At 59.3% G+C, this 13,257-nt stretch overlaps 1 protein-coding gene across 3 annotated transcripts; it reads left to right on the forward strand.

Moving 5' to 3' along the window:
• Nucleotides 1–2,375: 2,375 nt before the first annotated feature.
• On the forward strand, nucleotides 2,376–12,797 carry LOC117641441 (uncharacterized protein ZK1073.1). Of its 3 annotated transcripts, none has more exons than XM_034378765.1 (9): nucleotides 2,378–2,623; nucleotides 8,814–8,928; nucleotides 9,000–9,117; nucleotides 9,206–9,416; nucleotides 9,546–9,620; nucleotides 10,886–10,900; nucleotides 11,153–11,271; nucleotides 11,351–11,513; nucleotides 11,724–12,797. In XM_034378765.1, the coding sequence occupies exons 1-9, from the start codon at nucleotides 2,552–2,554 to the stop codon at nucleotides 11,967–11,969; spliced, it is 1,134 nt and encodes a 377-aa protein (XP_034234656.1). In that variant the 5' UTR covers nucleotides 2,378–2,551; the 3' UTR covers nucleotides 11,970–12,797. The 3 variants fall into 3 exon arrangements, with proteins under 3 accessions (XP_034234657.1, XP_034234656.1, XP_034234658.1); XM_034378767.1 differs by lacking the exon at nucleotides 2,378–2,623 and adding an exon at nucleotides 8,160–8,361; XM_034378766.1 differs by lacking the exon at nucleotides 10,886–10,900 and having other exon boundaries at nucleotides 2,376–2,623.
• The last annotated feature ends 460 nt before the right edge of the window (nucleotides 12,798–13,257 follow it).

Here is a 13,257-nt window from a genome sequence, read left to right on the forward strand (position 1 = left end):
GGGCCGGAGAGAAAGAGACAGATCGACGACGACGGAGCGCAGTTCGGAGGCACACCACGTGACGTGAGCCGTGGTGCGGTACAGCACAACAACAACAACTTGGTGAGTGAGTGTCGGTGTCTTGCCCTCGTTGTCATTGCGGAGGCGCCAGGCAGCGCCGGGCTTATCTCAGGATTTACGTTCTTATCGGCTCGAAAGGTGCAATGATGTTGTCGGGACAATGTTTTCTGTCCATGGTGCCCTCCGTACCAATTGGAAAAAAGTGACGAATTTGCGACTAGCCCGGTACGAGTTTGTGCTGAACCTGAATACGAACTACACCCAAGACTGGTCTGTCACAACATTGTCACCAGTCTGTCAGGAGTCCACACCCATTTAAAACGAAATGTCCCATTCATTCCGATTTAGAGTGTGCCGCTTAATTGATGAACCGCGTCACCGTGTCGCAGATTCTTGGCGCGTTCCGACGCTGTCTTTCTCGCGGCAAAGTCGAAGCACTCAGTCCCGTCAGGTTCGAGTTGAAATAGGAGCGGGCCTACCCGGCCTACCGCACCGCCCTCTAAACAGGAGTGTGCCGAAGATCCGATTGTGTGTGTGTGTGTGTGTGTGTGTGTGTGTGCATCTTATTTTTGCCATCCTTCGGGCCCACCTCGTGCACCGAAACAGCCTCCTCTTCGGGTAAAAGCGCGACCGTTCCTCGCCGGGTACGAATCACTTGGCGGCGCAATGCGCTCAACGACCCTGTTGACGAAACAGATTTATGCTCATGACGACTCGACTCTCGTTGAGGAGGCCTGCAAACGCTGCAAATGAAAGTCATGCCGTCGCGCTCTCGCCAAGTGTTAACCAATCACACCTTTCTGGAGAGGACAGGGCAGTGGGAGAGGAGGGCGCGACGCACAGTGGGCCAGAAGAAACAGGCGGTCAAAATCCCGAACGCGTTTGGAGCTCCAGAGTTTGGGATTAGAACCTGTGTGACCCGAGGGGCAAACAACTTCGTCAAAATTTGTACACCGTTATTTCAAATTCACGTTATTTCACGTTATTTCATTGTTATCTTATCGTTATTTCAAGGGTATTTCAAGGGTATTTTAACGTTATTTCGTGATATTTCACCTTATTTCACGTTATTTCGCGTTATTTCGCGTTATTTCACCGTTATTTTAACGTTATTTCACCATTATTTCAACGTTATTTCACGTTATTTCACCGTTATTTCACGTTATTTCAAGGAAAATGTATACCAAAATTCAAGTTGTTTGCCCCTTGGTGTGACCCCACCAATGGATTGCTCTCAGAACGAGGAATCCATTGGTGGGGTCACATGGTCAGTTCGAATCCTCTTTGGCAACTGAGTGGTCATCGGACAGAACAACCTATTTTCAATGGGTTTCCCTTGTGACTTACGTCCTTATGCCCAACGGCCGCTGAACTCTGGAGGTGAAAACGCGTTTAGAGTTTTGGCCGCCTCCACCGGTCTTCTGGCCCACAGTGCACTGCTGGAGCAGCTCGCCACCACCTTCCTACCAGCATCCTGGTCGCCGTGGACGCCGTCCTTCCGTCGACGCGGCCCCCAGTGTGCCGAGTGGCTGTCCGCCACCTTCCTGCTTGGCTACCAGCATCCTGGTGGCCGTGGTCATCATCGTCATCATCCTACCAGCAGCACGCTCTGCTTCTCCTCCTTCCGCTCCCGCGCCACTCGGCTCGCCGCTGAAGCGCAGAGTGCAGCAGACTGAGAGTCAATCTCGTCGCTCTGTCTCTCTCGCACTCGTGGGGCGTCCCGTATAGGTGCGAGAGAGACAGTGCGACGGGAGCGACCCTCGGAAAGCAGTCTTCAGAGGGGCGATATCCGTCCAGCCGTCCCTGCAGGCGGCAATGACTCTGGTCGCTGCCCCTCAAGAAGGGTCGGCCGCTCCCACGCGTTGGCGTTGACGACGCGGGTTCAAACACTGGCATGATTATCCCTTTTTTCGGGGCGACTGAACGACGCACGCGACGCCTCGCTACGCTACGCAATACCCTCACCCGGCGAACGTGGCGGTGTGGCGGTGTGGCGAGCGGACGGGGCACGGCGGGCGTGCCTCCGCGCTCTGGCCGGCCAGGGGGTGTGGCGCGGGCCGCGGGCCGCGGGGTGGCGGGCGGCGGGGCGGGCGGGCGCGGCGGGGACGCCTTGGGCCGGGGCTGGCGGGGCCGGCGGGGCCGGTGTGGCTGGCGTGGCCCAGGCCCATACGCTGCAGACCGCGGTGCCGCGATGCCAGTCGCGTTCTAACCTTACTTTGCGTCGCAGTCGCCAGCCCCGCCAGCCGCGAGCCGAGCCAGCGCAGCCAGTCGCCGAGCGCGCCAACGACCCCGCACCTGCCGACCTCCGCCGCCGCCCTGCCTCGCCCCTCGATGAATGTTCCCGCCCTTTCCCGGCCGTAGTGGACGTCCTCGCCGCCCGCGCCGCCCGCGCCGTGACCCTGCCCTCAGCGGCCCTTAGCGCAGCGAGCCGTCCGCGCCGCCCGGCGCTTCCAGGCGCGCCAGTCCTGCAGCAGAGCGCCGCGCCGACAACATGAGCACCCCGGAGGAGAAGAGAACGCTGCTGCGGCGGCGCTCCAGTGTGGGCGGCTGCACCGAAATCAAGGTAAACACGACGTGCCGCGTGCCGCCCCGAGACCGCTCCGACCGGCAGCCACCAGGAGGTCGGTCGGGGCGGCCAGACAGTGGGCTGAAATTCCAGCCGGCGTTTTCTTGAGGGTAGCCCGCGAGCACGGTCGATTCCAGCGCGTCCCGCAGACACCGCTTCCCACGATGCACCGCGCCGTCCCGGAGGCGGTGGAGGCCGTGATGCAGAGCGTCAGCATGACCATAGCCAGCATGACACTGGTCATCGAGCGGCGCGCCACCCCGCACCTGAGCCCGCCACCGTGATGCCCGTCGTTTGGCCGTTCGGCGTTCGGCCGCGGGCTGGACACGCGGACTCGGCCATGGCTGGCAACACTGGCCCGCCCAAGACCGCCGCGAAGTAGGACGCCGCCGGCGGCGCCTCCCCGCGGGTCGATGGTCGATACGTACGGACGCTCATCGATATTGAATGGCACGTCGCCGTCGCGGTCGTCTTCGGAGACAAAGCGGGGCCTTTTGTTTGGGGACGGGTAGGCGCTTGTCCGAGGCGGAAGTTCGGGCGTCCGGCAGTCCAGCCCGGAAGTTCAGTCCGGATGGGATTGACGACGCGAACGCGCCCAAAACGTATCGCAATGGAGCCATTTGACGGCAGGTCTCGGAAACAATGGTTCCCGCGCCGCGGCCCCCGCAGTGCCCCGCAGTCAACCGGCTGCCCCGGCCTCCGCTTCGCTGAGCCTGCTGCGCGCTGCGCCATGGCCGCGCCGCTGCGCCCCGCGCGGCTCCACCGGGAGGACGCCAGAGGACGCGCGGCCCAGCCTTTGTTGACGCGCCGGCCGGCCGCTCATTGCTGTTCAGTGGCGGCCAGTGGCGGGTCTGCCGGCCGGCCGGGTTCACTGCGCCGCGCGCGCCGCGCCGACTCTTGTTTTTCCAGCGCAGCGATTCAATGACATGTCGCGCGAAAACAACAGCAAAATGAAATGCGCAGCGGCGCGGCGCGGTCTGGCCGGCTGAGTCGCCATAGACACCCGGCTTTGCTCAGCACATCTGTCTGTCTGTCTGTCTCTCTGTCTGTCTGTCTGTCTGTCTGTCTGTCTGTCTGTTTGCCTGTCTCTCTGTCTGTGTGTCTGTGTGCCTGTGTATCTGTGTGTCTGTGACTGTCTGTCTGTCACTGTCTATGTCTGTCTCTGGTCTGGCCTGTAATCAACACCACCAACAACACCCGTCATCCCCAATAATTATAATTTCCACCACCTTCCTCATTACGCGAAAACAATGACACGCACTAAACTGCGTGCGTCCCCGTGCTTGTTTGTGATTGAGGGGGACTGGGGGCAGGCGGCTCTGATTAGTGTCATGTGCGCCATCCTGCAGCATCCGTTCCGTCGTCCCTTGTACTGAAGTAAACAGTTCGGAGCCACATGTCGCGTGGGTGGAGGAGGCAAGGCCCGCCGGGCGGGGGATGCCCGGCGGAGGATGGATGGAAGCAACAGCAGCAACAGCCGGACCAGCCACTTGTTGATCGCCTCTCAGCAGCCGGTGCGAGACGCGCGTCTAAAGCGCGTAAACGGGAAAGTGGGGCGATAACAACGCGAGTCGAGTCCCACGAAGGACGACGACGACGGCGAAGAACCGAGGCTCCGTTTTTATCCCGCGAAGAAGACCCACGAGGCTCGTCACCAGAAAGAGTCGGCCAGTGAGTCGGGGGGCAGCCAGGCAGGGGCAGCGCACCGCCATCTAATATTAGCAGCGGCGACGCAGCGAGTGGCGGGCGTGGCCTGGCGTGGCCTGGCGTGGCCGGGCGTGGCGCGGAGGGCGGCGCGGCCCGCTGCCCGGGGCGCGGCGGGGCGTGGCTCAACGGGGCAGGAGAGCACCGGTCTGGGTCGGTGTGCATCGGTCCGCAACGGGGTGCAGGTAAAGGTCACGACGATGGCCGTGACGCCCAGAGTCGGCTGGGCACCCTTCGCCCCCTCGCCACCCCACCAGTTCGGCCAATAGCTCTGCCGGGAGGGTACGCCGCCTGGAGGGCAGGCCGCCCTGCCCGCCGCCGACAAGGCCGGCGTCGAGAAGCCTGTCCGCCAGGCGGCCCTGCAGCCCTGCAGTCGGTGCGCCCTTCCAGGGCGAGGCAGGCGAGGCCCTCGAGACTCCCCAATCAATGCAAGCAAAGGTCACTCCTACGGCCACGCGGAAGAGGAGGAGGGGACGGCGCGCTAAACCGGGTATTTCCACAGGAATATCAGATTCGAACACGGACCCAGGAAGCTTCCGGGCGGCACGCATTCCTTTTTCGTGTGGATCGGTTCGCGGGGTGAACGCCCCTATCGACATGCCAGGCAGCCCTGGCGCGCGGAGGGGCGGGGCGGGCCGAGGTCACCCTACCGAAGGCATAGAAGAAGCTCCTAACCCTGCGAGGAAGGGGTGGGGGTGTCCGTCAACGGAGCCGACAGGTCATTCAACCAGACCACCCTGGCAAACTAAACGAAAACAAACAAAAGAGTCTGCCAAAAAAATACGAAGTGGAAAACTAGCACAAAAGTTTTAAGGGGGGACATCACTCCAAAATGATAAAAAATTGCAACTTTTTTTTAATTGTTTATATTATAGACCATTCCTTTCTGCGTCAAATGGTGAAAACCGCATCCCGGAATTCAAAAAATTGCAGTTTTAGTAGGTTGTGCGCCGCAAACATGCATAGGGGAAAAGCCCAGTTTCCCCAACTTTGATCGCGTTTTTCTCGGAACATGAAATTGCAAACGGTTGCAGGCCTCTAGGGCGCAGTTTTTGAGCTACAGCGGGGAGATTTAGCATGGAAGCTCCTACGACATGCCGCTATGGTGGGTAGCAAAATAATTTGCATTGGTCAATTTTTATTATTTTTTTAACGTTTAAAATTGAACAATTTTGACCAAAAAAAATTAACAATATTTTTTGGTCTGTAACAAACAGAACTTAAAATGATTTTTTAAATGTGATTGAGGTACCCACCATAGCCAGACATCTCAGGAAGGCTGTCACCAAATTTCAATGTTCTAGGTCAAACCGTTTGGCGTCCAGCGCTGCAACAGTGCGAAATGGTCTAACCTAACCCTCAAAAATGTGTTTTCAGCGAAAGCGCTGTACTGCCCTGGCGGATTGACTTTGTGTTGTTTTATACTTTATCTGTTAAAATATGAACAATTTTTCTCTTTCCGTTTGGTTTTTATGACGTTTTTACAAAGGCACTGTTTTTGGAGTGATGTCCCCCCTTAAGCTGTGATGAAGATCGAATTTTTTTTTCGTTTCGTCTCCTTGTGATAATTAGGTTAAGCCTCGAGGATGCCGCCGCTGGCCATCCGCTGGTCGGTGCACCTCCTCCGTGGCGCCGTGCCGCATCTACCTTCGCGCCCCGCCGGCCGCAGGCCTGCCGGCCGCAGGCCTGCCGGCCACAGGCCTGCCGGCCACAGGCCTGCCGGCCACAGGCCTGCCGGCCACAACAGTGCCCGGCGCATTGATCCGATCCCGCGGATGCCCGGGGCTGAAAGTGAAGGGGCCCCGGGCAGGGCCCCACGGGGGAGGGGGCCGCCCTCACACCGCCCCCGGGCCGCCCCCTGGCCGCCCCCGCAGCCCACGGCCGCCCCGATGGCCCGCCCCCGATAGCACTTACAGTGCCATTTGGGTGAGTCCAGTGAACTGGGCCACGGTGGGGCGGGGTGGGGTCAACGCACTCCCTCGCGCCGCCGCGCTCTTTAAATTTGTTGTTGTTGCTGTTGTTTTGTTGTTGTTGTCAGTGGTGGCGGTGTTGTTGTTTATGTTTACGTTGTTGTTGATGTTGTTGTTAACGATGATGTTGTGGTTAACGATGTTGGCGATGATGATGATCTCGCGTGAATTTGGGTTTTGTTTCGGTTGGCTGGGCCAGGCGGCCAGGCGGGTGAAGTCACCTCCCAGAGTGGAGTGATAAGCCGCAGCAGGGTTGACTTGGCTCGCCGCTGGCCGCGCTCACCACGTTGTTGGCAACGGGACGAGCCGGGCGGTCCTAAGTTCAGGGGATGAATGGGGGGCGGCGGCAGCCATGCGGCAGCGAGGCGACGGGTCAGCGGCAAGGAGCAAGACGGCAAAGCTAGAAGGGCGGCCAGGGCGCTGCGGACTTGTTTTGACGGCGGGAGGGAGTCTGGCTTGCAGCTTGCGGGCCTTGCGGCTTGCTCGGCCTGGCTGTGATAGCGCCGCGTGGGGCAGGTCAGCCACGACCTTGATGCCTTGGCGCTTGGCGCTTCGCAGCGAGTCGCGCCGTAAAAAGCGAGCCAAACAAGAAGGGCCTCGACTCGAGTGGCGGGGCCTGGGGCTCGCGGCCCGGGGCTTGGCGACGGCCCCCGAGGTGGGCGTGGCGCGTCCTGGCCGTCCCGGCGCACCGCACCACCCTGCCCGGCCCAGCGGGGCGCGCGCGCAAAGGAGCTCTCACGGGTATCTCGGCCTGGCCGACCTTCTGGAGAGCACCCACCGCGCGGCGGCAGCACCGCGCAGAACGGCAGAACGGCAGGTGTGTCGCCGTTATCGCGTCGTCGTCGTGCTCCGCGCCTCGGTGCCCCGGTGCAGCGCGGGCAGGAGGGGGCGGGGTGACAGCGGGGCGGGACGGGGCCGGCTGAAAATAGCTCCACAACTGAATGATTGCGGCACAGGACGAGTGTCCTCGCGTCCAGCCGGCAGTCGGGGAAAGAGAAGGACAGAAAGGGAGGGGGGATGGCGGCCGCCAGACGGCAGCCGCCCCACTTCCCCCGCGGGGCGAGGCGAGCGCCGGCTGGGTAGGCAACCCAACGCGCGCCGCCGTGCGAAGCGCTGCCAGCCGGCCGGGGGACTGACTGGGACGGGACGTCACCGTCACCACCGCCCGACAAGCAGACCGCCAGACCGGCAGGGTCGCACGAGATAAGCACAAGAGAGGCGCGTCGGCGCGTCATTGCCACAGCCCTCGCCCGCGCGCAGGGAGCGCCTGTTGCCTGCATTCTTACCCTCACGAAAACAATGCGGAACTCTCGACTCCCTGCTTGGAGGAGGGGACTTCCGGTCATTCCGGGTAGTCGTTTCGTCGCTCTGTCCCTCTCTCTCGATTCCCATAAGTGCGACAGAGACAAAGCGAGGAAGTGACTCCTCGGCAGGCAGAGCTGCGCGCGTGGACTACCTAGTGCACCAGGAGGACGTGGCCAAGACTCCTGGACTCCAGGAGGGTCTGGCTGTTGAGGGGTGAGGCTGCACGGCCACACGGGTGAAAAGGCTTCTAGACTTCTTCTCCGTCAGATGAAGACTGAAGTCCTCTCCCCCTTCCCCCACTGCTGGCCGGCGGCGCCGCACGCACTAACGTATTCGGAGCAGAGTGGATGCCGCCGGTCGACACTGGACGGCGATGACGCCGTCCGAACACAAGACGGCGGCGACGCTGAGACGCGCTGCCCCCGCCCGCCCTACCCCGCCCCGCCCCCGGCCCCGGCCATCCCCGGCAAACTCACCCCATAGCCTGGTTCCCAGCGCCGTTCCCAGCCCACACACACCCTGGTGGCGTCGTTCAGTCCCAGGCCGCACCCCGCTCGCGTCGAACGCCCTTTCCGGCCGTCTGCAGAAAACGGCAAACCAGCGGCAAACCGGCGGCAAACCGGCGCGACCCGCAACAAGTGGCGACGCTGCTCCCGCCTTCTCCTTCTTCTTCTTCTCCTCCCGCGGCACCGCGGTGCGCGACTTTACGTACGCGTTTAGCGAAGCGAGCTTGGCGCGCAGGGCAGCCCCGTGATGGTGAGTGAAGGACGGCGGCGATGTTTTCTGTTTGTGAATCGCGCATGCCGAACGAGTTCGCGCCCCTCCGAGACCGCCTTGCCCCTCGCCGCGCGTCGCGCCTCGAAACCCGTTAATGGCGCCACCCATCGCAAGCGGCCACGCTATGGGCCAGGCCGCAGGCTAGGCCGCAGGCTAGGCCCCAGGCTAGGCCCCAGGCTAGGGGCCGCGCGGCGCCACCAGGACCAGGAAGCCCCTTCGCCCCCCCCCCTCTCCCGCGCCCCGCCCCCGGGCGACGCGACGCCCTTCCCTGTCTCCGCCACCCCGGAGCACCGGAGGGGAGGCGCTCCTCAAGGCCACGCGACTGCTGCGCTTGCTCGAACTGGAAACTAGAACGCTAAAAACGGCGAAAGCCAAGCCGAGGCGGAAATTAAAATCGTTCGCCGTCTTCATTTTGACTCGTCTTGTTGCAGAACTACATCGTGTCGTCGGAGCGGTGCGGCGACCTGCACGTGCACGTCCAGGGCGAGATCAGCCAGCAGGACAAGCGGGCCTGCTTCCTGACGGTGCACGACCTGGGCACGAACCGTGAGTTTGGAACGCCGAACGTCGCTGAGAGAGATCCCGGTCGCAACCTCGATCCCACTGTCTCTTTCCAGACCGCTCGTTCCTGGACTTCGTCAACACGCCCTGCATGCAGGAGATCAAGGACCGATCCATCTTCATCCACGTGGACATGCCGGGTCACCATGACAACGCCGACAACTTGCCTGACGGGTGAGATTTTCGTCTTTTCGATGGAAACCCTGCCCGGGCCAGGGCGGCGCGGTCGGCGGCGACTGTACGTCTTGATGTGCGCATCCAGGAAAGAGTACCCGACGCTCGACGTGGTCGGCGAGGACCTGGTGACGGTGCTCGACTTCCTGCACGTCAAGTACGTGGTGCTGCTGGGAGACGGTGCCGGCGCCAACGTGCTGGCGCGCTTCGGCCTCAAGCACCCCTCGCGCGTGCTGGGCATGATCCTCATCAACTGCACGGGGAGCGCGGCCTCCGTCATGGAGAGCTTCAAGAACAAGGTGAGGACTGTGTCAACAACGTTGCGGGTTTGCCCGCTGTAGTCTCGCTTCCTTTCTTTGTTTTTACGTGCACGTGATTCCCAGCGCTACGAAAGTAAACATTGTTGTTGTTTTGTTTTCGACTTGCAGACAGTTAACTGGAGGAGCAACGACACGGTGTCGTCCTCCGCCGAGCACTACCTCGTGTTTCACAAGTTCGGCCACGTAAGTGCAAGTGCAAGTACCCGCATGGTTTGGGTTGGCTGATTACATAAAAACCCATTAATTTCATAATTATTTTTTTAAAATGTGGGTTAATTTATAGAAATGTTACAATTGGGATTCTCGACTTGTTTTAAAACTAAAAGATGCCCGGTTTTGTTTATCGTCACACAATCACATCGATATCACCCCGGATATCCGCATCCGCAGCGGTCATTGTATAGCAGAAAGCAAATTTTTGCCCCAAAATTGCATTTCTTTTGACCAACTGTAGACTAAACGGGCCAGGGACATCCAATTGTAACATTTATTTAGGATAACCCATATGTTTCTGATTTTTCCTTTTCATTATTTATAAGGTTGTCTGTGCGTGTTTAGTTTCTAAAAATGAGTGCTGCCGATTTTTTAAATTCTTTTTTAGGGCAAATAGGGTTGTTATGGAGTGATAGATGTGAAAAAGCTTGGGTTTATTCAATCAAAACAAAAAGCTTGTCCGATATTGGTGCTGCTATGCAAATGAAACAGCCATGCAAACTTGAAAATCCCCATCACACGAGAGCCCATATCCTGCCCGAGTTCCATCCCCTAATCGTTGAGTTTTGCTGTATGCATGTGGAGGATTTGCTGCATGATCGAACCCGCTAAAAACAAAGTCCTTCCCGACACTCAGTGGGCCAGAAGACCGGTGGAGACGGTCAAAATCCCGGACGCGTTTGGAGCTCCAGAGTTACTAAATGGGACTCGAACCTGTGTGACTCCACCAATAGATTGCTCTCCGAACGAGGAATCCGTTGGTGGGGTCACACGCTCTGTTCGAGTCCTGTTTAGCGACTCTGGAGCTCAAAACGCGTGTAGAGTTTTGGCCGCCCCCATCAGTCTTCTCACCCACTGTACGACATCCTGTGGTCACGAAGTGCGGAGGACGTACGGCCATCAGCCGAGGGGCGCGGAAACGACTTTCACTAATTTACCACGAGACCTCGTTACACTGTGACGGCAGCGCTACCGAGCCGCCACTATCAGGCAGTTAAGCCCTCTGCTCGGTATCTCACGACACCCGATTATAATGTCACAGAATAGGCACCTTCTACGATAAGCGCGGGGTTGAGTCTTTTTGTGGCACGATAACAATGCAACCACAGTAGTCACCTCCCGTCAAAACCGCCCTGCCGCCCCCCCCCCCCTTTCCCCTCGCCTCAACACATCCCCGTGCTATGGCTAATTTTTGTGGTTCCCGCATGTGCTCCGGATTGCTCGCTGCGCTGCAGGTGATCCCGGATGAGGTAAGTCCGACCGCCGGCTGGAGCTGTGGATTTCTCGCGCTTTCATTACGAAATAAACTAAATACATTTGCGTTTTCCTTGTGACACTTAATAATTTTGTACTTACCAGGAACGCAGGTTGGAAATTCGCAAAATAATCTCTGCCAGAGATTGTTCTGGAATTTCCAATGACGTGGTATTTTAACAGCAGTGTACACGTCGCGGCGTCGGCCTGCTAAAGCACGCCATCATTGAGCCCTTTTCTGCCGGCAGCAAGTCAACAACGACTCGTCCCCGGACAAGGAGCGCGTCGTGGAGGAGTACGTCCAGCGGCTGCACAGCACCACCATCAACACGAAGAACCTCAAGCAGTACGTGCAGGTGTTCATGAAGTGAGTGCTCCTCCATCGTGATGCCCTTCCAGTCTGCGCTCGCACACTGTCTCACTCACACACTCGTCGTGCTGCGCAGGCGACAGGACTTGCCGCTGGCCGAGGCCAAGACGGACGTCCTGCTCATCACCGGGGTCCTGGGCGCCTTCGCCTCGGTCGTGGAGAAGCTGCACAAGGACATGGACAAGGACAAGGTCACTCTGCTCAAGGTGGAGAGGGCGGGCGACGTTCTGACGGACGCGGTAAGAAGCCTATTTCCGAGATGTGACGTGTTTGGCTCCACTCAGATTGAAAGAGTGATTGATGGTCATGACCATCATGCATGACCGCCATGCATGACGAAAAGGATGGCAAAAAAAATGCTTCATTGCCCAATTTTGGTGGAGAAATCGGGCAACGGAGCCCCCATCAGTATTCGAACGTGGCGCTAATTTTGAACGCTCTGCCCGCAGCCGGCCAAGGTGGCGCAGAGCATCCTGCTGTTCTGCAAGGGCCTGGGGCTGCTCACGTCCGTGGCCCTCGGCGTGGACCGCCAGCGCACCTTCTCCGGGTCGTCGGGCGAGGGCGAGTCGCTGGGCCGACGGCGACTGTCGCGCGGCATGTCCATGGAGGAGTACGACAAGCCCAACATCCGCCGCCTGTCGCTCACCTGCGCCGACCCGCCGCCGCCCGTGCCCGCCGCCAACCGCGCCAAGTGAGCGCGAGGAGGCCGAGCGTGGGGGCAGCCCCCGTCGTCTGGCCCCCTGGACTCGGGGACGGGGAGCTTGTCGCGGGCCAGCGCGCCCAAGGCGCACGGCCGCAACGCTTGTCCTGCTTGTCGCCCCGCCGGCCGCGAGGACCAGACTCCTCGAAAGCGGGGCGCTCTTCGGCGCGTCGCCGACCTGCGGATTGTTCCCGATCGATGCTCTGTCTCTCTCGCAGCCAAACGGGAAGCGCCGTGAGTGCGAGAGAGACAGAGCGATGAAAAGCCACGTTCGGAATCAGCCTTCTCGACCCGAGCGTTCCAGCATCACCAGCAACAAGCTTTACAGTATTCCCCGACGATTGTGAGAGAGTGCGTGCGAAGATGTGCGTGGGTGTGACAGAGAAGGCCTCGCCGATGGACAATGTTAGAGTAATGCACAAGTGTAACTACAGTACACTTAGAGCTTCATTTGTAGGCAACCCGTGTTCCTTTCTTTTCGTTGTTTTGTTCCTGTTTTTTTAGACGTACACTTATTCTAGAGTCAACTGTACGAATGCAGTGTACAATGTGTTGTAATGTAGGAAGAAAGCATTATACTATATGTATCGAGTCTCTTAGCATAAGCATATCAACGCGTCGGTGGTCGTTTCTCATTCCAAAGAAATAACAAAACTACAAAATACAAGGTCACTCAGAAATGACCATCGGTCCGTTGTCAAATTATAATGAGTATAGCTATTTTTCGAAGAGAGAAAAAACTTTGTTATAGTCGCATCTTGAGGACCAGTTGCATTTCAGAGAGAAATACAGTATACATACCAAATAAAGAAATACTTCTGTTCTCGTGCCAAACTCTGTGTCGGTCCACGGTCCAGGCCGCGCGCCCGCCTCGCTCTGCCGGTGCCTGTGGCGGCCTGTGGCGGCCTGTGGTACCCGATGACTCACCTCCAGGACCAATTACCCATCCCACACAGACGAAAAAGGAAAACAGAAAGAAATAATATCCGCGTTTCGGATTTGAAAGTGCCTCCTCGTGCGCCATTTGGAGTGAGTTCGCGTGCCGCTCCGAGTCGGCGTCGCACCTTTTTGCCAATGAAGATTCGGAGGAGGGGGGGGGGCATCGACTTGTTTTCAACTGGCCGCGGCGCGTGCGAGTGACGCGCTCCATGCAGCGCGGCGCGACGGGCTGGACTCAATCAAAAGCGCTTATCACAAGGAGGGATTGGACGCCTAGGCCTTGGAGGGGCCGTTGTGCCGCCGGGCCGGCCGGCCGGCAGGGCAGCGCCTAGGGCAGCCGAGGC

Source organism: Thrips palmi, unplaced genomic scaffold (assembly GCF_012932325.1).
Source record: "Thrips palmi isolate BJ-2018 unplaced genomic scaffold, TpBJ-2018v1 HiC_scaffold_15, whole genome shotgun sequence".
Lineage (NCBI taxonomy): Eukaryota > Metazoa > Arthropoda > Insecta > Thysanoptera > Thripidae > Thrips > Thrips palmi.